Below are 26,986 nucleotides of genomic sequence, written 5' to 3'. Positions count from 1 at the left end.
TAGAGAGAGAGAGAGAGAGAGAGAGAGAGAGAGAGAGAGAGAGAGAGAGAAATCTAGACTGGTGGTATCAATTTATGAGTCTCTATAGGAAGCTTTATCAATATCTATACCCCAGTCCATGCACATGCTTTAAGTTCTCCCTCTAAGTTCTGTCTCACTCTGGAAAGTGAAGGCAGGGGTATGATTCACTCATTAACCAAAGTCAAAGATGTTCTCCTCTTGCTATTCTATAGGATATTGACCTGGTATTGCTCAGGCATGCTCAAATCAGAAAGAATGCTGACCTATAGGGAAACCCTATCCATTTATATGCAGACACAGTTGTGTGTTAGAAGCATGGAGAATCCTTTCTGTCTTTAAGACCTCTAGTTTCCTGAAATGCTTGCTTCTATATATGTCTGAAATATATCAGACATATAAATATATATGTGTGTATGTGTATAAAATCTATGTATATGTGTTTGTCTATAATTTTGTTTACTGCTTTCTATTTTATATATGTGTATGTCACTTCTTCTACTAGATAGTATGATCTTAGAGCATAAGAATGAAGTATTCAATCAATCAAAAACATTTATTTAGAACCTATTATGTGACATTTAGAACCTATTATGTGCTAAGCCTTAAATATCAGTGTCCCTTTAATCTCCTACTATGTGTGAATGAATCAAGATACACCAAGAATGAGCAACACATTAATTTCATTCTCCAGGAGAACATTGAACAGAATATAAATATAAAGGACAATTGTCTCAATTCATTGGTACCATCCTCATACTTAAAAAAGGGCTCAATATAGCTAAGTAGGCAAATGATTTCATTTTATTTCCTTTATAGTCTTAGATAATCCCAAAGAATAAGCAAAAATCAGAAAATATAAACATATATATGTATATATATATATTAACTAAAAGACTGCAAGTGGTTGTTGTTCGCTAACTTTTAAGCTGATTCAGAAGATATTTTTGAAAATTACATCTACCTTTTGATGTTTAAAAGAATGAAGGAAATGTATAACAAGTTCAATTATTAAGCCATTGCATCAACCACTGAAATGGAACAGTCTCTAATTATTCAATTATACATGACCCACAAATCAGAGAACTGAAAAAACAAAAAAAAAAATTTGTCCATTAGTTCAGCCAATTCCACAGAACAAACAAGAATATTTCTCTGTATGCACTTATCTAATACAATTTGCTTTTGAGAGAAGATATATCTGTCATTTTCTCATCTCTCACATCTGCCTTACCACTTTTTAAACAACAAAGGCCCTCAGCCACTATCATCTCTATAATCATCTCCAGAATCAGAATCATCTCTATAATTATTACCACAGGAGATAATAGTATTTTGAGCCAAAAGGATTGTAGAATCATGCATTTGAAGCTAGAAGTGGCCAAAAAAGGCTTTTATTCCACCTCCCTCATCTTATAGATTTGGAAATGTAGACTCAAAAAAATGAAGTGACGTACCCAAGTTCATATAGGTAATAAGTAACAGATTTGGGATTAAAGCCCAGTTTTTCTGATGCCATATCTAGTATTCTTTCCATTACCCATCCCTACCTGGTGCTATTTAATATTAACAATAATACAAGGGAGAGATAGTATCATATGGTGGGTGGGCTTTGAATTCTGGAGACAAAGGTTCAAATCCTAGTTCTACTATTTACTACCTGTGTGAATATAGGCATTTTATAGTGAGATTATGATCACATTTTCCCATACTGACATTGCTTTATAGTATAGTAAAAGTCTACAACGTTGTTTGGACATGCAATGGAGGATTCTCCCACAGATACATTCAACCTGAGCAAGTCTCTCCCTTATGGAGAACAGACATGCCCACTGGTACTCACTACTCCTACAGTAATATATTCCACTTTCCTTCAGTTTGACACATTAAGTTCTTTTTTATATCAAACCCATTTTTTCCTCTTTGACACTTCTACCCATTTCACATGGTTCCACCCTGGAGCCAGGAAGAAAAAAATCTAAACCATTTTCTATATGACAGCCTTTTAAACACTTGATGGCAATAGATATCATGTACTCTTCGAGCCTTCTCCCCATCAAGCTGACCACCCCTACTTGCTTCAATGGACTCTCATGTGGCATAAACTCAAGTACCATCAGCTTCCTGCTTGTCCTTCTCTGGTCGTTGGCCAACTAATCTGTATCTTTCCTAAGACCTGGTGCCTAGTTCCAAACACAGCACTTCAGATGTGGTCTGGCAAAAGCAGAATGGATTGTACCGCCCTCTCCTTATTTCTGGAAGCCATTCCTCTTTTGGAGAAGGACATGGTAAACCACTCCAGATTTTTTTTAACAAGAAAACTTCGAATGGGGTCATGAATAATCAGACATGATTGAAACAATTAAACAAAACCAACAATGCCTCTTTTAATGAAACTTACAATTACATTAGCTTTCTTGTCTATCCTATTGTACACTGTGGACTCATATTAAATTTACATCCACAAATACACCATGTAAAAAAAAGAATCCTATCATCCATCCATGCCTCCCCCATCTTGAACCTGTGATTTTTTTCTAACCCAAGTATAAAACTCTACATTTATGGAGAGGGTCTAGACCAAGGGTTTCATTGATATAGGGAGCTCCTGGGTAAGGAAACTTCCTCTATCAAAACAGTTTGGCTTCTTATGGTATCAAGGAATTCCCTATAGCAAAGAGAAGTTAAATGATTCACCCAGGGTCACCCACTCATTATTTATCAGAGGTGGTACTTGAATCCAAGTTTTCCTGACTTTGAGGATGGCCTTTTCTCTCAGCTACTCCATTCTGCCTTTTTATTAAAGTTCATCTCATGAGAGTTAGCCCTATATTCTAGCCCACACTTTTGAGTACTGACTGTCAACCATTACTTTAATGATTCTTCCCAGTTCTGTCTTCTACAATTTTGATAAGGATGCTTTCTCTCCTTTTATTCAAATCCATCATATTCCAATGACCTTATTTTAAAGATGAGGAAATCAAGGCCGAGAAGGAGAGGAAAGGACTGGTCCAAGGGTTGACAGATAGGAAAGAGTGGAGCTAAAATTCGAATCCAGGCCCTCTGACTCTGAATTCAGTTTTCTTTCTGCCATAACACATGCCACAACACTTTTGACTTCAGAATAGTGGAGGAGTGACATTGTTTCGGCTTAATGTCATGGTATTTGCTATTCTACATGGTATATTCTGGACTCAAGAAAAGATATTAAACATTGATGATGATCATTACAGTCATAATGTAGACTAATCCTGATGCGAATTAGATGTACTTAGAAGCTTTATAGTGACAGTTACATAAAGAAATATAATAATACCTAATTCTCCATTGAATATCATGCTAGATCTTATTTTCAAACACTTTTCATGCTAAGGAAAAATCATTACATTCTTATGTGTTAACCAAAGATAGATTTCTATTTGTATGTGTTTAGAATTATATGTATAGGGGACAGCTATGTGGCTCAGTAGATTGAAAGCCAGCTCTAGAGATGGGAGATTCAGATTTCAAATATGACCTTAGCTTTGTGACCCTGGGCAAGTCACTTAATCGCCAATGCCTTTCACCCTTACTGCTCTTCTGCCTTGGAACCAATAAACAATATTGATTCTAAGATGGAAGGTAATAGTTTATTTTGTCTTTTTAAAAAATGAAGTATATGTAATACCTGTAAAAAAAACAAAACCTGAAAAGTTGCATCAAATTTTGCTAAATTAGCATCATCTCTGTTGCTTACAGGATCACTTCAGAGACATTTTATCTTTATTTGTGGTTGACCTCCAGTTGTGAATGGATCCTAATATTTTGGGTTTAAGATTTTATGTTTATTATTCTCCTAAACACAGAAAATACCCAGATAACTGATCACATAGTTAAGAACCACTTTAGTGATACTCATAATGTAAAGGAATCTTTTGCTGAAACTTTTGACTTTCTATATATCTACATGCATGTATTATCATTTATATGTACATAAATATATACACAATTTTGAAATTTCAGACAGTTTTTTAAAGCAAAGAGCATCTATACGGGTATGATTTTAATTCTTTCCAAGTTTAATTAAAAGGATGAAATGATATTTAAATGACTTTAATGCAACAAAAGTGGCAGCTTATGCCTCAACAGTATTCTTCCTTACCAGAAAGTTGTTTAATCTGATCAGTTAAGCAGCTGTCATTTCAAGAATTGTGATACATTACAAGAGATAAAGTCTAATTGATTAGTTAACAATCTCCATACCTAATTAATGTGGACTAATAGATAAAAGGGATAAATAATAATAAATAATAGATAAAATTTTTGACACAACTGGTGTCAAAAATAGAACTTGGTCTAATCAAGTGAAAAACAGAATATCAGAGATGGTCTAAACTTCTTTTAGAGGAAGCAATCAGGAGAAACTCTGTTTAGCCTTGTTAGAATTCAGTGGTTCTAAAATCAGGTGCCACTTGCCTAATGGACAAGTACAAAGACTTCTCAGAGGAGAAGAGTACCACCACTAGGATGATTCTTCAGGTGAAGGATTAATTAAAGACAAAGTCAAGCCAAGACCTGGCTATCCAGGAGATTTAGGCCATGTGGTTTTCATGGATAGTAAAGGCTTTAGATGAATTTGAATAACATAAATATCTGTTCAGCAGTTCCACAAAATTGAATAACTCCTAAGAGAGCATAATGAATGGTGATGGATTATATTTCTGTTTCTGTTCCTGAGAATGTCTACTTCTCTGTTCTTTTTTATATTAAGTATTTTCCTTGGTGAAGGAAATAAAGTGCTGTCCTATACCTAATACTTATCCAATCATAAAGCATAGTAAGTGCCCTTTCAAGAAGAAACCAGGACCCTTAGAACTCTCCATTTTACCAATGGATACAGACTTAAGATGCTCATTTCTACATTTGCCTCAATTTTTGGGTCATCCTTACATGTATTAAATGAGGATCTGCCCACAAGTGTGTGCTGAAACCTCAGAGGATGTGTACTGAAAAGCCCCCAATGTATCTGAACCATACAGCCGTTTTAACCATACTGGCTTACACCCCCCTCCCCCGGGAACAATGACTCATACTTTTTCTACTTGTACTCATAACTAATTGCTCTCTGTGATTCCACAGACTCTGTCCTCTATTATACTCTACCACCAGCTCCCCAGGGGCCAGCTTCAAAACAATTTATAATCCTGATTACTAGCATCCTGTAGCTTACTTACAGCCCAGGGGGTACTGCCTAATTATAAACGGCAATGACGCCAATGCCTCTTTTGCTTTCCACACATAACTGACTGCCTTTCAAGTGGGATGGCCCAAGAGTCTACCACTTGGGACAAGCATTCATTCCCTTCGCCTCATACCTCACCTAGTAACCAGTTCCTTACCTTGTCAAGATTCCTGTTCTACTCCCTGATTCTTCTAGGACCAGCATACTATCTTCTCCAAGGAAACATTACAAAGAGTGGAAGTCTTATCCCTGAATCCCCGTGACAGAAACCCAGTGCTCTCTGATGCCAATCGACTATCTAGAGTGCTAGCTACAACCTATCACCAGCCTAGCATGATGCTAGATGTCCTACCAGCACTTCACAAATAACCATGTCTAGAGCTGGACTCATCGTCTTCCCCTAAAAACCGTCCTTACGCTTAACTTTTTAACTATTAATGTCTCCACCATCCTCCCAATCTCTTTGGAAGGCTTGTAATCTTGAATTGTTTTTGACTTTTCTTTTTCCTTCTCTCTTCCCCCACTCCTATTGTTGCCAAATTTGCTGTTTTCTACTTTCACAATACTTCTCACATCTGCCCCTTCTTCTTCACGTCCATTGCTACCACCCTAACTTGGACTTTTGACTCTTCTTGCCTACACCACTGGAGTGCCTACTTGGTCTTCCTGCCTCTAGTCTGGTCATGCTTCAATCCATTCTCCTCAAGGAAAGGAGTTTAAATAATCTTCCCAATGCATAACTATGATAGTTATTATGTTGATCAAAAATGCCTAGTGATTCCCCACTGTCTACTAACTAAATAATAACTGTCACTGATTCTAGCATTTTAAAATGTCCCCAATGCAGACCCATCCTTCTTAGGCAGCTTTATCTCATATTTCTTCCATTTATGTATTTTATATTCCAATCAAATTGTACTGCATTCCATTCTTTGTTCTTATCTTGCCCTCTCTCATCTCTGTGCCTTTACTCAAACCATTCCCCCACACCCCCCCAAAATCCCTCTCACTGAATTTCCATGTATGAAGATACCTAAATCTAATGCCCACCTCAGATTCATGAAGCCTTCTCCGGTTTCTCCCCATGCCAGGTGAAAGTGCCATCACTCAATGAAAGCTTTCTCTCCTATACATTTATTTACACATTACTTTTCTTCTATACATTTATTTCACACTCCTTACATCATAGGAATCTGACCACTTGCTCTTCCTCCCTCTTTCCCCTCTCCCTTACTAGACTATAATCTCCTAGAAAGGTGGGCATGTATCCTAAGTAGTTATGATTTAATGGAGATAATGTCTTGGAGTCAGAAAGATCTGGTTTCAAATCTAGCTTCTAACACTTGCTAAGTCATTTAACCTCTACAACCTCAATTTCTTCAGCTTTAAAATGTCTTTAATAACTTTTTTTAAAGGATTATAAGATCCTCAAAGGATTGTGTGAATCAAATGAGAGAAAGTATGAAGGACTTTAAAAACTTTTAAAGTACTATAGGACTGTCAGTTACTACTAATGGCTATGTTTATATCCACAGGACATAAGAGAATATAGTAAGCTTAATAAATACTTGTTACCTTGAGCTGAACTCCACCTATCATCTGGGAAAGCAATTTGTGCCCTCAGATGAACCTTCTTAACAATGACCACCTGTCTTGCTTGCTGCCAGGGTCTTCAAGCATCATGTTCCCTACATGTCTATAAAGATGGGCCTCTTGCCTACTGCTGAGCTTCTGACACCCACTTCTTGGCTGCCTGGACTTGCCTCCTGTTGCCTATTGCTGAGATCTGCCTCACCTGTCAGATCCATTCCAGTGAGCCTATCTCATTTCCATATCCTGGTCATCTCCTGACAAGCAGACATTTCTTACTGCTGCTCACAAACTTCCATTTCAGTTTTGTTCATTTTTAAAAAATCAAATAACAAGAAATCTTGTTTGTTGGCTGGGGTTTGTCGACATTTTTGAAGCTTTACTTTTGTCTGCATTGTTTAAGATGGTTACAGTAGGATTATTTTTTCAAAGGGCTCACAGGACATGGACCAAGGTCATAGAAAATTAAGTGGATTGACTCTGCATCACTGGAGTGAGTATCCATATCAATGAAATTGCAGATTCAATGAAGCATCACAATATTGAATACGTATTATTACTTTTTATGAATATAATACATCATAGTCAGCATATAATTACACATTTTAAAATCATTAAAATATTCCCTCTTGATTCTTATTCTCCATCTTCTGTCCATAGGTGTCCTCTATATGTGACAGAGGTGATAAAGCTAGCCACGTTCAACAATGAAGAAGAGAAGAACAGAGCAGAAGAGAGAGGGTCCTGCTTGAAAGTGACTTGGTCTGATCACATCTGGAGACCTGAATTCATTTGTAGGCGTCCTTTTATTGGAAGGCTGCTGTCACTTTGAACTTGAACTGCAGCCAGAGAAGGGGAACCAAGATGGTGAAGTGAATTAAAACCCATTTATAAGAAGATTGACTGGTTGAAGAAAGTAGGGATTTTGAGTTTGGAGAAGAGAAAATTTACCTGTTTTCAAATATTTGAAGGCTGTCATGTAAGAATATTTAAATGGGTTTTTTTTTCTGTTTTACCCAAAAGGCTAGTTTCTAAGACTAAGTTGCAGAACAATAACAGGATGTTCTCTCCAAACTATAAGAAGTCCTTTAAAAAGATCATCACTGGAAAAAGGTATTAAGTCTACTAATGTGTACTATGTGCATCTCCACTGACTTTGAAGGCACCCACAACTAATTCTTTGGAAAGTGTGTTATTGTAAGATTCACAACTATATAGCAGTGCTTAAGAATACTGATATTAAAAAGATTTAAATTGTTTTGGGTTTGTTCTTTTTTTTTTTTTTTTTTTTTTTTTTTTTTTTTTTTTTTTTTTTTTGCTCTAGCATATCAGGAACTTTAAAGAATTGCAGAATTTCCCATAGGTAAACCAGCCCACTTTCTGCTGCTCACTGTCCAACTGTTGTGCCTATTATAGATATTCATTTTGTCATGTAGTCTCTTCAGTCTTGTCCAACTCTTTATGACCCCAGATGGGGTTCTCTTGGCAAAGATACTGGAACGGGTTGCCATTTTTTTCACCAGATCATTTTATAGGTGAGAAAACAGAAGCAAACAAGGTTAAATGACTTACAAAGTAATCACCCAACTAGTAAGTGTCTGAGGCCAGATTTGAACTCTTCCTGACTCTAGACACATCACTCTATCCCCCTTGCCATCTATTCAAAATAATGCACTAAATTGCTGGGCTATCCTATCAACATCATGCTATCAATTGAATAATAGGTATTTTTAATTCTTTTGGTTTTTCCCTAATGCTCTTGCATTTGTCTCTGTTATAGGTATAGCTCCATAACAGTGACAAAAATCTCTGGCTAGGAAATCCTCTATCTCCCAATTCTATGCTTTGCATAACCTGAATAATAAAAAAGACAGAATTATCTCTGCAGTTGTATTTATCAAGGAATCTTGAATTATCTTAACACATGTATAAGATAGACTCCTTGTCAGAGAAAAGCCTTTAAGGCTGTGCTACAAATGCATCTTTAAAAATCAACAAATAGAAGCTTGGATTTTCTACATCTTTTGGTCAAGTGTTTGCCCTTCAAGATGTGGTCTGTGGTAGAAAAAAAAATTTTATGAAAGCCTACTTTAAATTTTCAAAAAATGTCTGTTCCCTTTTCACATTTACATCAAAGATATCATCATTGTGTTTATAGATCCTAACCTTTTTTTTGTATCATATCCCATCTCTGATATACACTAGATGGGTGATCCTGAGCAAATCACTAAAACCTCTCTGTGCTCTCAGATAATTCTCTAAATCTGTAAGTTCCTATTTAGGTGCTAAAAATTATAATAATAGCATTTATATAGTGCCCTGAGGTTTACTAAGTGTTTTACACATATTTTTTTCAACTGATTCCTACAACCACCCAGCAAGAGAGATGCTATCATTATCCCATTTTACAGATGAGGGGGAAAAATAACTGAGGCTGAAAGAGCGATTCAAGTGACTTGCCCAGAGTTACAGAGCTGTTAAATGTCTGAGGCAGGATTTGGTTTTATATCTTCCTGGCTTCCATTCAAGCACTCTGTTCACTAAGATCTAGATGCTCAAAGATCTTTGATAAAGAAAATTCTCCATATACCAATGAAATCACAGATCTAAACCCAGAAATGATATGTATAGAGAGATAATACAGAGGCAGATAATAAAAGGATGATAGAGATAGAGGATAAATGATAGATCAATGAAAATAGATGAGAAATGATAAACAGAATGTTGATAGATGATAGAGAGAAAAGAGATAGATGAAAGCTCAATGGAGGTAGATGAGAGACAGAGAGACAGAGAGATAGAGACAGAGAAACAGAGAGAGAAAGAGAGACAGAGACAGTGAGAAATGATTTCTTTTCCCATGCCTTTGGCATGTTTAATTGCCTGAGAAATGTTACAAAAAGGGCTCTACATGCTTTCAAAATTTTGGTGGCTCCTTAACAGTATTACATTTTATTTCTCTCCACATATTCTACAATCCAGTGACCCTGACCTCCTTGCTATTCCTCACATGCAACCCTCCATTTCCCAACCATAAACATTTTCCTGTCTGTCCTACAACTCTCCTTCGTCATCATCACTTCTTAGCTTCCCCTCTTACCTAAAGTCTGACTTTCTACAAGAAGCCCAGGTCTCCTTCTTCTTGGTGACTTCCTCTGAGACTAGCCCCAATTTGTCTTGTATATATCTTGTCTGTCCATGGTTGTTTGCATGTTGTCTTCTCCCATTACATTCTCAGCTCCCCAAAAAGAGACTTTCCAATGTATAAATATATATTTGATTACTTTTTCTAATGTATTTTAGAAAATAGGATTAACTATTCCAGGACTTAAAACCGTGGAATAGCAATTGTACATTAGTATCATTAAAATTTCAGTCCCACGATGTCTTCAATTTCATTCTTTCCCCATTTTAAAGCCTTTATTTTACAAATAATTTATGAATACATAAAGATCTAAGTCACATTTTAGAATTTTAATCAACCAAAATGTGAGTATTTTCCTTAAAATTTTCATAAAATGGAAGGGAAATCTTTGATTTTAGTGCGAGGGAATAGTAGTATGGGGGTCAGGAGGAAGATGAGGAAAGAAATCAAATTTTTAGACTGAATCTCATGTTGAGCTGTTTCAAAAATGCTTCAGATCATATCACTAAAAAAAGCCTTGGTTTTAGTGATGGGCATCAGAAAATTGAATTCTAGCAAGAAGAAATACAAATCTTAAAGCTTGATTATCTGTTCACAGGAAGTGAGGGTTACAGAAAGTTAAACAGGTAAGCAGACATTCAAGGAAGAATAATCTTAATTTGTATGGAATCCATTTCAATTAGAAAGAATGCACTGAGAACGTCTCCTTTGAAAATTCTGGATGCTAAGTAATTATTTGAAAAGCGATATTCTTTACCCAAAAGACTAGTTCTATTAAGATCTCTCATAAGGAAAAACCCTGGATTGTCCTCATCTTTGTCCTTTGCTTTAGTCAGTAGGGAAATTACAAAGCACCCTTTGTATTCTAAATCCATAGTCTCAAACTGTTTTGACTTACTTTAAGCCTTTTCCATTTCCGCACTGATGTACTGTGAAATAAATTCATTTCTGAAGGGTATTAAACTACTAGATATTTTTGGGGGTGAGGATAGAAAGAAGGGGAATTGTATGGCAGCTATTTTTAAAAGCAAAAGCATGTATTAATACACTTCTCTGCTTAGGTATTATCAACAGATGTTTATATTTTAAAATACATTTCGCCATTTCAAAAAAAGCAACTGAAATTTCCCAGAGCATCTAATAATTTTTAAATAACTCAGAGAAAAGAGGGATTGAGGATAGGAGAGTTCTTTCAGTCTGAATCAAGGAAGGAAAAATATGAAGCCATTATATAACTAATGAGATGTGACACACATCTGGTCTGAGTATATAGAAATATGAAAGATTATACTTACACATGATAGGTTATACTTAACTGTACAACATAAGCCATATTTTTAACTTTGTTACTTTAGAGGTAGGCTTTAAAATTTGAAAGCAAATCCTGAGTCATCAGAATTTGAGCTGAAATCAGAGTTTTAGATGCTGGCTATTTTGTATGTATTTCATTATTCGTAATAGGCAAGTTGGTAAAAATGATTGCTATCATTTAAACTTTGCAGTTCCTCTTCAACAACTTATATCTACTACTATATCTCCTTTTCTGATGCAGGAAATTATGAGTAGAGCAGGGAAAAAATGTTTTAGGCACTAATAATGGAATCGCCTTGAATGTATGAAGTACCTGGAAGGCATTATGATCAATCTCTCCTTCCCTCTCCAGGTTAAAGATGGAAGAAATTGAGATTATATCTAGAAATACAAGACTGGAAGGAATTTCAAAATTTCATCTTATCAATTTGTATCTTTCCAGAGGAAAACGATCCAATATTCCAATATGGAATTCCCCAACTTTCCCTTGACCACCTGTGCTAATGTTTATATTCTACTTTTTTTCCAAAATACAACTTTGAATAGGTTGGAATTAGATGCATCATGTTATGAGTTCATTTTCTCATGAAAATTATGGTAAGTTATAAATTCTACCTTCAAAAACAGCAATTTTCTAAACTTTTTTAAGTGCACATTTTTTCTCTCTCTCTCTGATTAAGATTCTCTCTGACGTTTCCTCATCCTTCTCCATTTATGTGGCACAGAATTGACACAAAAATCTAGTAAGCGTCAATCCAGTGCTTATTAATAAAAGTATGAGTTCACAGTTACAATTGGCCCATCCCATTATTATTCTTGTCTTTGTACTATTAAATATTATAATACAGAAGACTTCTGCTTCCAGTAACAAAAATGGTAAAGTAAAGAACATTCTGAGTTCACCCAAACCACCTCAAAATAATCCCCCAACCTATACACACACTCTTCAAAGTATTGCATTTTTATCGTACATTATGTATTAAATACATATGTTATGTCCTATTTGGAGATAGCTTGTTTGCACTCTTCTATACTTGCCCTAAATGAATTTCACAAAATCTTTCAGTATCTCTCATCACCATGCCTTCACATGGGTTGTTAGCCACACCTGGAAATTATTCCCTTATCTGCTCAGGTTCCACCTCCTATATTTAGCCTTTACTGATGTCTCCCTTTGTTGGTGTTCTCTTCATCTTCAAAATAGCTTACATTTCATTTATCTGATAAATGTTGTATGCTTTCAGTAAAATGTAAGCTCCATGAGAACAGAGCTTCTTTTGTTCTTGTCTTCATACACCCAGTTTATTATACAAAATAGGCACTTAATTGACATTTTATGGATTGAATTGAAAAGTTCAAGTGGAATTGGGCAGGTATTAGAAGAATACTGTCATTGATTTTTAAATATTGAATTTTATTTTATTATTTGTGTGTATGGTAACAGATATTAAAAGCCAATAAAGTATTACCAAGTAGAATTTAAAATGCTTTAATAGCATTTTCAGCAATTATGAGTTATCAGGTAGGACTAATTGCTTAGAAGACATATTTTAAGTTAATTAAATAGCCCATTTGTTTAACTATAAACATCTCACCCCCTCAGACAAATTTCTCCTTTATCTAAGTTAACATGAATTCCAAATTAATAGAACCTGAATTAATAAGACTTTTTCTATTTGTTTCTTTAGGAAAGAAGAGAAAGATGAGAATTACCAATATTTAATGTCCAAGGAAATGTTAATGTTAATAACCGTCTACTTTTTACCTAGATTATTCAAATCATTTGGGAGCCCTTTAATCTGTGAGAGTATGAAATTAAAAATACTGAGATGAGTTTATAGTAAAATTTATATGACAATCTTCTGTCATATAAGGGGAAAGGGGAAAATATTTAAACTTTATGACATGAATACATTATAATTCACACAACAATATTATATTTCATTTCCATTAAATAATCTTGATACTTACCAAAGAAGCCATGGTGAATCCAATAACCTCAATATAGCCATCATCATGGCGCTGAGGTTCAAAATCAAGGTGATCTCCTGGATTTCCCCAAGGCATTGTGCCTGCACAATACCTGCAGGATAAGAATGGAAATTATGTGAAACTTCATATAATAGATGATCACCATCAAAAACAAACAAACAAACAAAAATAGTTAAAGTAGAATCTTATCTGGCTCTGGTTTCAGTTTTCATTCCATGGGAGTGGAGATGGAGAGTGAATAGTCTCAGCAGGATTTACAAAAAACATCAAACTGAGAAAATTGGTCATATCCTTGCCATCAAAGAGGATCATTCTTGACCAAGTTCTTCATTCTGTGTCTCACCTACCATTGTCTATGGATACTAGAACAATGGTAAGATTCAAGATGGAGAAAGACTAGGATTTCTTTTTAAGGCAAGGATATGTAGATATATTAGTGAAGTTAGAAAGTAAAGCTGAAGGGTAAGCACTATGAGAAGCATTTACTCCTTAAGAGTAAGCACTTAAATTCTTGTGCCTTTATGATTACTAAGAAGAGGAATGGAACAGAGGGAAAAAGAAAACAAAATAGAAAGAAGCTGGGCAAGAACAGGAAAGGAAAGAGAAGAATGATGGAAAGGGAAATAAAATGTAGAAGAACCTAAGCAATCTTTTAAAATACCAGGCTCTCACTCCATTGGTTAATGGCAAAAATGATAATATGAAGCTAAAGTACCCACAAAGGAAATACAAAAGACTCCACATGTTCTCCAAATACTGTTTCTATGCAATGTACACTTCAGTTAAATACTGCCTAAGTTGCCCAGATATAAAAGGGGTTTTGGATATGGATTTGTTTAGCTTGCAATTCAAAAATTATGTTACTTTTTGAAATTTTAGGTTCAAAATCTAGAGGTTCAGTATTTAACATTATTCTGGTCCTACTTTGGTGGTACTTAGACTTTGTTTTCTAATTCTCTTCTTTGAAGTCTTCAAGAGGCACCACTGTGTTTCAACATTCATTGAAAAAAAAATCTAATTGCCTCCTTTCCCCTACAATCTCTACCAAAAAAACCCCCACAAAATGACAACAATAAAAATGTTGGTCATCTGAATTCGTTGAAAATTCAAACCTAGACCTTGGGGTTTACTATTAAAATTATGGAAGTAGGAACTTTATGACAAGGCTTTCCATGTTGTCCTTTCATTTAAAATAAATAAATGAGTAATAAATGATCTAATGCAGTCATTCTAAGGGCACCTTTGGACTCTGAAGTGACTTCTAACTCTGAAATGTGATCCTATGATTCTGTCGAAGTGTCTAAAAATGGAGTTTGAAACTGTGGAGATAAGAAAGGAGTCAAATGGAATAAACTGAGTTGAAAAGGTTACAAATGGAAAAAAGACATTTTTTAATATTTTTTAAACCCTAATATCTTTTTCATATATATCCTTCTATATATATTTGTTACAGGGCTAGGCAATGGGGGTTAAGTGACTTGCCCAGGGTCACACAATTAGGAAGTGTCTGAGGCCAGAGTTAAACCTAGGACCTCCTGTCTCTAGGCCTGGCTCTCAATCCACTGAGCCATCCAGCTGCCCCCTCAAAAAGACATTTTTAAAGCAAATTATCTGATCTGACATTGCAATTCTTTTAAATTATTCTACTGGAATTTTATCCTTTCAAATTCATGTTCTAGAACAGCGCATCTTTTTCATTTTCAAGAGGGAGCAGTTATAAGAGATAGGCAAGTTATCAACATTCATAAAAATCAATCAAGAAACCTTCTAACACAAGATAAAAAATATGGAATTGGAAGGGACCTTAGAGAAGCCACCTGGTCAACCTCCCCATTTTGCAGATGAGTGACTAAGACCCAGTAGAAGTTAACCATTGTATGCTACATCACATTGGGAGTAAAAAGCAGAACCAGGATTTGAGCCTATATTTACTGACTCCAAATCTAGCCCTCTTTCCATTGAACCAACAGAAGATGTTTAAGATAACACTAATTTTCATCCAAGCTGCTCTGTTACTGTAGGGGCAGGAGTAGAATAGCATAAAATGAGGTCCATTTGTAATAAAAGATCTTCTTTATTTTGCATTTAGTGAAGAATGGGCAGGCTCTATTTGAATGTTGTTTGTTGGTGTTGGTGTCATTCTTTGAGAACCATGAATTTCGAACAAAATCAGGGCTTTAAGAAACCAGATAAATAAGTCATTGATATTTTTGTACATTTCTACCAAGAATGGTAGAAAACATTTGGTAAAAATCATTGTTTAGTATGGGAAGTGAAAAAGCACTGAGTATCCAGGAGAATTGGCTTCTCATGTCACTTCTATCATAATTTTATGGCATGATCTTAAGATGAATATTTAACCTCTCTAATACTTCAATTATTGCATCTGGCAAATAAGGATAACTCATGCCCCAGCTAGCCACAGGGTTGCTATTGAATCTGAAGTGAGATAGTAAATGTGCATGTGTTTTGAAAAATTAATAGGTATTAAACTCATATAAAATATTACTGAGTCCCCTGATTTCTTCTGTTTGAAAATAGTACACAATGTACTTTACCAGAGAAACCTAATATAGAAGCAAAACCATGCATCTTAATGACTTTTTAACTATGGAAATAAATGGCTCCCTTTGGCAGCTGAAAGATTCCTATTATGAAAACAAAAACAAAACAAAAACAGAAACAACACAAACTTACCTGGGTATATTTAAAAACACTATACATTGGAACTTCAGCTCCTGAATCTTTGGGGTGAGGTCTGTTCCATCGCACTGCAACCAAAAAAAAAAAGGGCTTTCAAATAGCCTAAATATTGGGGCTGAAAAATATACCACTCTCCTCCCTTTTTTTCTGACTTTGTCTTTGATAAATGAGAATACCATCTATTTTAATGAACATGCACTATGGTTCTGGCTGAACTAAAACTTAGAATGCTAATTTTTTAAATGCTAAACTAACTAGAATTTCCACTACATTATCATCATTAGTTGTTATTTTTAAACATAAAGATGATCATTGTTATTTAAAAACCTCACATTTATGGAGCACTTTGCTGTTTAAAAAGTACTTTCTTTATAATGATCCTGTGAGACTGGCAGGGTAAATTTTATAATCCCTATTTTACTGGTGGGAAAACGAAAGCTCAGATAAAAAAGTATCAGAGCTTGGACTTACATTTGAGTCTTCCAATTTCAAAATTGGGTTTATTTCCCTTGTGGATACCTAGAATCTCCTACCCCTAAAGTTAGGTGTTCTTGTATTTGCCATAACCATGTTTTATGCATTTTACTTTGCTATTCAATTTCCAAGAGGATTTCACTGCATTTGTTGTTAAGGTTACCTACCTATAGGACTTAGTGATGCCTCCATACAGCTATATAATTTAAACAGTATGCTTAAGGCATAAAAATATTTTGGTTGAGATAGTAAGAATCATATTTTTATGTAGCAACATCAAGATTTGATTTGTTGCTAGGGGAAAGCATTACAAATATCATTAGTCTTTTTAGTCTTTTCTTTAAAAAAGCAAAAGAAAACCTTACCTTCTGTCTTATAATCAGTACTAATCATGTGTATCAAGGCAGAAGAGTTGAAAGGGCTAAGCAACTGGGATTAAGTGACTTGCCTAGAGTCATACAGCTAGGAAATGTCTGAGACCAGATATGAATCCAGGACCTTCTGTCTCCAGACCTAGCACCTTATCTACTGAGTCACCTAGATGCTCCCTTTCAGTCTTTGCTAACCAGTTCATTTTGTTCAATTTTCAAAAAAACAAAGAAGTATGGCAGCAAAAGGCTGAAAACTGTCCCTCATCATAGTTTCACTAAATTCCTTTTCCATTTGTGGAAGTGGAGTCCTTGGACTATTTTACCAAGTCAGGATAATGTGATAAAAAAGAACTTAATGGGTTTCTGACCATAAGTCAGATTAGAGTTGAATTGAAGAAGGCAGAAGAGATAATATGGAAGAAAGGAGTTCAAATAATATAAATTATCTTAGTATGGACTTCTATTACCTTCTGGTATAGCCTGGCTAAGGATTTGTGCTTCATAAGCACAGGCTGAGAGAGGTTTCAGAGAAAGATTTACTGACCGCAGCATGCCTTAGTAGATTGTGGTCCCAGGAATAGAACTTACACTGAAAATTATAGCTGAAGCCCATATTAGTGCAAAAGAGCTGGCTGAAACAATTGTAGCTTTTCACTGCAGAAGAGAGGCTTACCAGCCACAGCATCTTCAGTGTATAATTAATGGTAATGAAAATAAATGAAGATCAGCTAGAACAGAGAGCACAGTGGCTGATAGGGAGAAGCAGGAAACAAACCCAGCAGATAATAATTCAGTGAAATCTCCAGCGGACACTGTCAAATCTACAGAATCAGAGGGATTAGTTGCCATCTACCCCTCCATATGTTGACTATGTCCTCATTTATCTTTGTGCCCTAATCATCGAGATTCCCATGAGTGTATGCCCCACATGCAATTAATATATCTGTTCATTCTTCTCAAGTGAGAGGAAGATATAACATTAAAAGGGGGGGGTGGGAAAGGATGATGTTAAGTAGCTTTTTCCCAACAATGCTAATTGGACCCTAGCTATCTTCCTCATCTATATATGTTTACAATTTATAGTCTTATAGAATTGCTTGAAGGACTGAGATATTAAGTGATCTATCCATGACTAACAAGTTAATATATGTCAGAGGTACAACTTGGATACAATTCCTCCTGACTCCAAGACTGATTCATTAACAACATGCTACCTCTATACCATATTTAAAGAGTATAACTAAATATGACAATTAAAAAACAATACTTACAAACTTTTTTAAGCTACAAAATATAAAGGCAATCTTGATAACATTTACCTATTATCAATTCTATGCTTAATTTTATCCTCAGACTTTGAATAGTCCTTTGTCATTCATTCCACATTTCTTAATTCAGGGTCAAATGTATTTGTTCACATACATACAAAAATCCAGACATCTAAGACAGTAGACCAATTTAAGAAAGCAAATCTTTGTGAGATGCTTTTTTAACCTACCAGATTTTACCTCCTCTAATAAGAACATTCTCCTCTGATTACCATTAACCAATCAAAAACTTTAATTTGTCATTGTATCTTTCATTCTTCTCTCTTGCTTCTCTTTCCAATTGGCATCAAAAGTCAAATACATTACTAATAAATTAATATAAAAATTCTCCACATTAGCCATAGAAAATCTATATGATCACCATTCCTTAATCTCTGCTTTTTCTAATTATAATTGTGGAAAATGAGTGAAACACCATTTTATCCTCAATTTTTGAGATATGTGTATAAATTGGTAAAAGCAATAAAGACAGAAATTTAGGAAAAGGCAAAAAAGGAGAAAGTAGCAATTTTTAACTTAATCACAAAAAATACACTTGTGTAAGGTTTTGAGAGAAAGAGTCAGTGAGAAGGTATAGGACAAGATTTGAACGAGATGAAAAGGAGATATGTAACACTTAATGTCAATGGAGCATTATGGGGCCATGGGAAAGAAATTAAGAATCTCTCTCTGTCTCTCTGTCTCTGTCTCTGTCTCTGTCTCTGTCTCTGTCTCTGTCTCTGTCTCTGTCTCTGTCTCTCTCTCTCTCTCTCTCTCTCTCTCTCAAATGCTCTTTGACCAATACTCTAGTTCAAAAGTTAGCCATGCTGCTTACAAGCCAGAGAAGGGCCTGTCAGAGCAAATTATCAGACAACAATCCTTCATCCAGATGGATTCAGAGATTCATACCTAAAGCCTTTACAGCTTGATTGGACCCATCAGAATTTGTATTACACAAGTATAATTATTGAAAACCACCCAGGGTCATTTAGTCATCAAGAGGATCCATGAAAGGCAATATTGAAAGTTTCTGACCAAATAACCTGACTTGACACCTTCATCACTAATTCACGGTATGACCCTGGACAAATTGCTTTACATAATCACTGAAAGATGGCACTAGAAGGATCTCAGAGATTAATTTATCCAACCCCCTCGTTTTACAAGAGAGGAGACTGTGGCCCTGAGACTGCAAGTGGCCTGCCTAAAGTTACCTTTCTCATCCTCATTTCTTTTAGGGCAGGTAGGTAGTACAGTGGGTAGAACAATGGGCCTGGAATCGGGTTGTCCTGAATTCAAATCTAGACTCAAACTTTTGCTAGATATGCGACCTTGATCAAGGCATTTAAATGTTTGCCTCAGTTTCTTCAGCAATAAAATGGGAATGATAATAGCTTCTACCTCTCAATGCTGTTATGAGGCTCAAATGAGAATACTTGTAAAGAGCCTTTCATGGTATCTGGCACATAAGTATCATATAAAGTTAGCTGTTCTTATTAGATTTATCTTTATCTGTAACTTGATAGAGGTAGTCTATACTGGTTCCTCAGTTCCCTTCTAACTCCAGTATTCTGTGAGTACAATTCTATCTACATAGTGAAGTTAATATTTCACTTTATGAAATGTAATCACTCTTCAGTCAAGAGGAGCTGTTCCTCATGTTCTGTACTTACCACAACCTTGACATGTTTGGATAAATCCCTGGAGCTTCTCTGCAGGAAGTCAGAGAAGGCTGCCTGCACCACAAAGAAGGAAAAGTGAAAAAAAAAACAACTAATATATATATATATATATAACATATATGTATGTACCTATGTATATAATTATATGTCACTAAGTAAATCCATCTCTAGCTTCATGACTTAATATTCATCTCATATGTCTTATAATATTCACAAAATATAAAATTGTTTTCTATGACATCTATACTACGTAACTTATTTGCTTTAAGTAAGCACATTTCTCATTGGAACTATAAACAATACATATGAATGACACTAGTTAGGGTTAAATTGCTAAAGTTTCCTTTTTTTAAAACTAAAGACAGCTAAAAGGAGGAGAAAACTGAATTGACCTCCATATTTTATAAATTTCCTCCTCTCTTCAATCTCCGTCTCCCCTCAGAAATGCCCTTGCCATATATTTTATGGAGAGGGACCTGGGATTTTTTTTTAATCTTTTACCTTTTTACCTTCTGTCTTAGTATCAGTTCCAAGACAGAAGAACAGCAAGAGCCAGGCAATTGAGGTTAAGTGACTTGCCCAGGGTTATGCAGTGAGGAAGGGTCCCAGGTCCCACCAATTCCAGATCTGGTGTTTTATCCATTGTGTTATCTAGTAGCCCCTGGTCCCTGGAATATTTACTCAAACAGGTAACTCCACATAGGGGTAGCAGATAGAGCATCAAGCCTAGAGTCAGGAAGACCAGAGTTCAAATCCAGCTTCAGACACTTACTATGTGTGTGACCCAGGGTAAGTCACATAGCTCTTTGACTCTGTTTCCTCATCTATAAAATGAGTTGGAAAAGGAAATGGCAAACCATTCCATTATCTTTGCCAAAAAAAAAAAACCTCAAATAAAATCACAAAGAAACAGGGCTGAAGAATGATTAAACAACAAAAATAAAACCTCCATATAAAACTCTGAGGACCTCATTTATTCCTTACTTAACCATGATTTCCCAATTCTAGCACATAAGATTCATTAATCAGTCAACACACTTGAACACAAAAACACTGTGGCAAGATTCTGGAGCCAACAGCAGTTTAGATTAGTTCAGTCTTTACTTAAATCTCTGTTGCTCACTCATAGCTATGTCCTCATTTGTTATTTCATGCCACCCATTCTGTCTCTCAAATCCCTCCTTGAATGTCTTCTCCTCTGTGAAGTAATTCTAAAGCCACCCTAAGACTTTCAAAGTCTTATAAAATTTTAAAAAGGGGAAAAAGTAAAAATGTCAATTAAGACTAGCCCACCTCCACCTATCTAGCTAACATATATCTCACAACCTTTTATTCCCAGATTAAAAAGATCTCTTTTGATATTCAGATTCCTTTCTGAGAACACTTTTACCAGCTCAGAGAGTAATACTTCCACAACTTTTCATCCTGCATTCTTCCTGTTCATACTTTTTCATAGTGGACACAGTGAGTGAAAATATGAATGTTATTTGTTGTTGATACTATTAATGGATTGAAGACTTTGCTTTCATCATTCTAGAATTTTTAAGAATTGTTGCTGAATTGCTTTTCAGTCATGTCCTACTTTTCATGACCCCATTTAGAGTTTTCTTGGGAAAACTAGTGGAATGGTTTGCCAATTTCTTTGTCAAGCTCATTTTATGGATGAGGAAACTGAGGCAAATGGGGTCAATTGACTTGTGCTGGATAACACAGCTATTAAGTTTCTGAAGCTAGATTTGTTAAGGAAAATGAGTCTTTTTCTTTCTTTTTTTTTCTCAGAGTTCTAAGCATAGCTGAAATGCAGATAACACTTAAGCTTGTCAAAGCTTTTATCATTCTACTCTCCTAAAAAAGAAAACCAAGACTTAGAGAGTTTAAATAAGTTGTCCATAGTCACATATCAGTAAATATCAGAGGCAGGATTTGAACTTAGGCCTATCCTGCTCATTCCATTATCTCATTCTGCTAATTCTGACTTTTCATTCTATATAATGTCTTTTAGATTACTTTGCACACAAACCATATATGTATGGCTTGTATACTGATTATGCATGTATGTGCATCCACATAAATATATATATACATGTGAGTGTTTGTGTAAGTAGTCGGGTTTATAATGATTTTATCTCTCTGGGAATTTGAGGGGTCTTGAAGACTGTTACATGAGAAACTGAGTCATCAAACATTTAAAGCAGGAACTACTATACGTGGTTTGAGACAAATATGAAATCCCATAAGAAGTCAGGAAGAAGGGTTACATGCTGCCCATAGAGGGCAAGTGATCCTTCTTCCTTTTAACCTGAAACCGGCTTTGTCCCTAAGAAAAACTTCCCCATGATTATTCTCTTTTGGCATACTAATGTTCCATGTCATCTCATTCCATGTACCCAGGAGCAAAAATAAATAAATGAATAAATAAATAAATAACTGAACAAACAAACAAACAAATAAATAAAAAGAATAGTGAGAACTTTTGATGGGACAACAATAAGCAGTAAATTGCTCCTGGCAGACAAAATCTGAACCCAGCTCAGATTCCCTCTCTGGTAGCCTACTTTCTTCCCATAGCCCACACAATCAGATTTCACTTTCACTGTTCTAATGGACTCAGTCTCCTTTGTAGCAACTCTCAGGCTCCCACAGATTTCATACTCATTGCCAACTCTGCTTTACTCATCTACATATTTATATAAATATATATACATGCAAACAAAAAATATACCTGAATGAGAATCAGTGTGGTTTAGTAGATAGAGAGAGTCAGTTTTATACTCAGGAAGACATGAGTTCAAGTCCTTGCTCTGAAACATACTAGCTATATGATGGTAGAAATACTTTTCAATGTCTCCAGAAATTTTCTAACTTTATCTCTTGACAGATGAGCACTGATAAGCACCTGTAGCAGTTTCCACAATAGAAACTCCCCAAACTGTTGAAATCACAAAAACCTATGAATATATATATGTGTGCATGTGTACGTGTGTGTGTGTTTGTACACACACTGTTATAATGATTATAGAAACTGGTACGCTGATGGATAAAACTGCTACAATGATGGAGGGAGAGAGAAGCCCAAGGTGTGACTGGGTGATAGGCAGAGGCGTATGAATCTGTCTCGTAGAAATCTCCCTCCCTCTTAGATTGAAGGTCTCAGAGGGGTATCCCTGTGTTGATGTTAAGAACAGGGATGGACAGGAACCAGAGTTCAGATAAGGCATTTCTTCGGGTTGAGGAATATATTTGGGGACATCCTACTCATATAGGTAAATTACATATATATTTTGTGGAGATAACCCTAGAACCTCAAAGGCTATATATTAAAAGAGTGTAGTTTTTGAAAGCTAAAGTATCAGTCTGGTGATATATTTCTATTAAATCACTCCCTAGTAATAGTCAAAGGATACAAAGGAACAAATAGTTCTCTAAAGAAAACTTACAATCTTGTAACAATCGCATGGAAGAATGCTCAAAGTCAATAATAATAATAATAATAATTTGTTGTTGTCATTCATGAATTTCATGCCCCCATGAACATGTCCATGGGGTTTTCTTAGCCTATATAGGTTTCCTTCTCTATCATGTCCCCATTTTACACATGAGAAACTGAGGGATTAAGTGACTTTCCTAGGGTCACATAGCCAGTAAGTATCTGATACCAGATTTAGTAATAATAATAGCTGACATTAATGTAATACTTAAGGTTTATATCAATTTATATCAAATTATTATGTATGTGTGTCTGGGTGTGTAGATATGAATCCATGTAATATATATATGTATACGTATATACATATATGTGTGTGTATATGTATGTATGTAAAATTTCATTTATTGGTCCTTGTGGCCATTCTGGGAGGTAAGTGCTATTATCCCCATTTTACAAATGAGGAAACTGAGGCTGAGGGACCTTAAGTGGCTTGAGGGGTCATATAGCTAGGAAATATCTGAGGCAGGATTCAAATTCTAGTCTTCAAGACTCCAAGTCTAGCATTCTATTCTCCATGTCACTCCCAATTAAGAGATATAAGAAAGCATCTCCTTCCACTTCTTTGCAGAAGTAGAGAACTATGGATGTGACATTCTCCACAAAACGTGAAACCTTTTTGAGGTGCTGATTGGTTTTGTTGAAATTTTTTTTTGCTATAAGTTGTGGTTCTCTGGGGGGAGAAGAATACCAGGTAATATAGGTCTAATAAGAACAAAAGAGAGCAATAAATATGTGTTTTAAAAAGATATTGTATGTCCCTTGTTCAGAACCAACCTAGCTGCATTTGGAGAGGACCATCACCAAAGAGATGGCCAGTAAGTGATTAAGAGTTGTAGAGGTGATTACTCATCAAAGAAATCATGAATTATTAAGGTTCTGAAACATCTAGGTATGTTTATATTATGTGTAGGTTACATATGTGTGTGTGTATATAAATGTATGTACATTATAATGCTATCTATTTTTCCCAGCCAAGTTGTGAAATCTCTAATTTATATAAGCATCCTGAATCCTTAAGTCTTTGTACTCCAAAGTCCTCTATTTCATAGCCATGGTGTTCTCCCCTATCTCTAATCCTCTCCAATCTGTTCAATAAACCACCAAAACAGAACTTTCCTCCATGGATTGAGCAACATTTTGTTATAGCAGCTAAATGGGAAAATGTTATAAAAAGAAAGAAGGTCCATACTCACCCCTGCATAAAACATTTTATTTCTAAAGCGACTGTTGAATTTCTCTGGATTTGCTTCTGTAGAAGGAAAAGTAAGATTTGTTACAACAGGCTTGTCAAAGACAGCTACCCAACCAATACTCATTGCAACTCAGGAGTTTCACTGCCATCTTTCCCTTAGGCAGGAAGCCACCTGGGTATTCAGCCTAGGAATTCTGGTAGTTATCAATCTAGGGAAGAAACAGAGGAGGAATGGGCGGTGGAGAAGGGATGGAGAAATATGCACTGCTTCCCTATTCCATGTATACAGCTTCCAAATAGAATGAAATGTGACAAATCCAAGGCACAGCAATAATGAAGACTTTGTAATGTACCATCTGTTCTCTTGCTTGTAACAGAATTTGTAGCATTCTTTGGTTTAGTGCACACTTCGAAGGCAGATGGTCTAATAAACAGATCTCTGGTTTTTTTTTTTATTATAATTAAAGAATTATTAGAAAAGTTTCAGTCTAATCTTGTCTGTAGAGAAGAAATAATGAAATATAGTTACCCTTCCTAGCATAGAGGTGGGGACCCCAGGGATAGGGTGTCACATACACTGTCAAATCACTGTATCAGTTTTTTGTTTAACTGATGTTTCTTTTTTGCAAGAAATACTAAGGATGGACAGATTTTAAAATGACTGGAAAACAAAAGACATCAATAAAGTTTACTTTTAGGGGGCAGCTGAGTAGCTCAGTTGATTGAGAGCCAGGCCTAGAGATGGGAGGTCCTAGGTTCAAATCTGGCCTCAGACACTTCCCAGCCATGTGACCCTGGGCAAGTCACTTGACCCCCATTGCCTACCCTTACCACTCTTCTGCCTTGGAGCCAATACACAGTATTGTATTGTGGTAAGGTTTTTAAAATAAATAAATAAATAAAATAAAGTTTACTTTTAAAAGAAAAATGTTGGTCACATTTTATGAATTGAAAAAGGTTTAGAAAGAATCCTCTGAGCTTTGAGACGTTCTCATATTCTCTGCTAAGAGAACCAGAAAGAGTACTAAACCAGTATAAGGAACAAAGAACATTCCCATTAACTGAAGGCATCATAAAATGGCTAAATGAAATGTTACAGAGCTTTCTCCCAGTAACTAAAACTCTAAGACATTTCCAAAGAAACATCTACCAGCTGTTTGTCTCTCCCTATTTTGGCTCCTTCTCTCCCTAATCCAATCTGAGAGCTAGGTCTTTTCTCCAAATCAGTTCCCATTAGTAATTTGACTGGCTGAACACAATTGGGGGCTTGTTGCTATTCTGAATGTTTATTTCCTCTTAATGGCAGATAAATGAAGAGAAACACCCAGGTGTCAGTTCACTAGGTCTTGGCAGGAACTCAACTACAGGGCCTCAGGAAATCTTCCTGGCAATATCTATTCAAAACCATTAGGACAGGAATACTATCCCATGACCTGGAAAATGACAAAGGACTGCAAACTGTCAGAGGAAGCATTATCTGGAATTTGTAGTAGAGTTTACAGTTACCGTTGAATGATGTCCATAATTTGTCCTTTCCACAGAGGAAGACATAGAGCCAGGTAACCTCTGATAAAATAGAGTCATACAAAGGCCAGGGACTACAACCAGATTTTTTTAGGCTCTCTATCCTGAGTTAAGTATATTCCTTTCCCAATAATTGGTACAGATAAAAATAATTACATCTGCCTGGGGATAAATGGTACAAAACTTGGATCTATCTCATTGTCTCTGATAGCCTGACCTAATAGCTCCAGAACAACAAAATAAAATTGTTTTAAGGATCCACTATTTCAAAATGTGCAATAATTCAATATGAAGAATCTGAAGTTAAATTGTGTACTGCCTAGGAGAAAAGAATTTGCTAATCAAATTAATCATGTAAAGAAGGTTGGAAGGGAAATGTTTAACATACTCAAGACAACAACCTATGGATATGTAACAGTACTCATTTATATATAATTTTAAAATACACATAATAAATAGTTCTAATTTGTTCACTTATTACAGGTCAAGCAAGAATATGCCTTGGAAATATATTATTGTACATACTTAAAATTTCAAAAAAATATACATTGCGTAAGTCAGACTGGCCTTTCTAATCAGTCCAGATTCATGAAATCTTGACTTCATGATCATAAGATATTGCCCATTCCATGTCTATGGTCCATTTCAATGTAATTCAAAAATTTAGCAAGAATTTATTGTCATTACTATATGCCAGAGACCATACAAGATACTGAGGTTGTAAAGACAAAAATAAAACAATGCCTGCATTCAAGAAACTTATATTTTGGGGGAGAGGGCAGCTGGGTGGTTCAGCAGATTGAGAGCCAGGTCCAGAGTCAGGAGGTCCTCAGATACTTCCTGCCTGTGTCATCCTGGGCAAGGCACTTGATCCTCATTGCCTAGCCCTTACCACTCTTCTGCCTTAGAATCAATATGTAGTATTGATTCTAAGACAGAAGGTCCTAGGTTCAAACCCGGCCTCAGCCA

The 26,986-nt window shown here is 35.6% G+C and overlaps 1 protein-coding gene across 1 annotated transcript in view; it reads right to left on the bottom strand.

The window, feature by feature from the left end:
• DGKI (diacylglycerol kinase iota) overlaps window positions 1–26,986 on the bottom strand; it is a 611,386-nt gene that overhangs the window by 218,736 nt on the left and 365,664 nt on the right. The window contains 4 exon segments of the mRNA XM_044677460.1: window positions 13,257–13,368; window positions 15,975–16,048; window positions 19,806–19,868; window positions 24,495–24,550. Coding sequence (XP_044533395.1) covers window positions 13,257–13,368; window positions 15,975–16,048; window positions 19,806–19,868; window positions 24,495–24,550 — 305 coding nt within the window.

Source organism: Gracilinanus agilis, chromosome 5, assembly GCF_016433145.1.
Source record: "Gracilinanus agilis isolate LMUSP501 chromosome 5, AgileGrace, whole genome shotgun sequence".
NCBI lineage: Eukaryota > Metazoa > Chordata > Mammalia > Didelphimorphia > Didelphidae > Gracilinanus > Gracilinanus agilis.
This window is presented reverse-complemented; position numbering and strand designations above follow the sequence as displayed.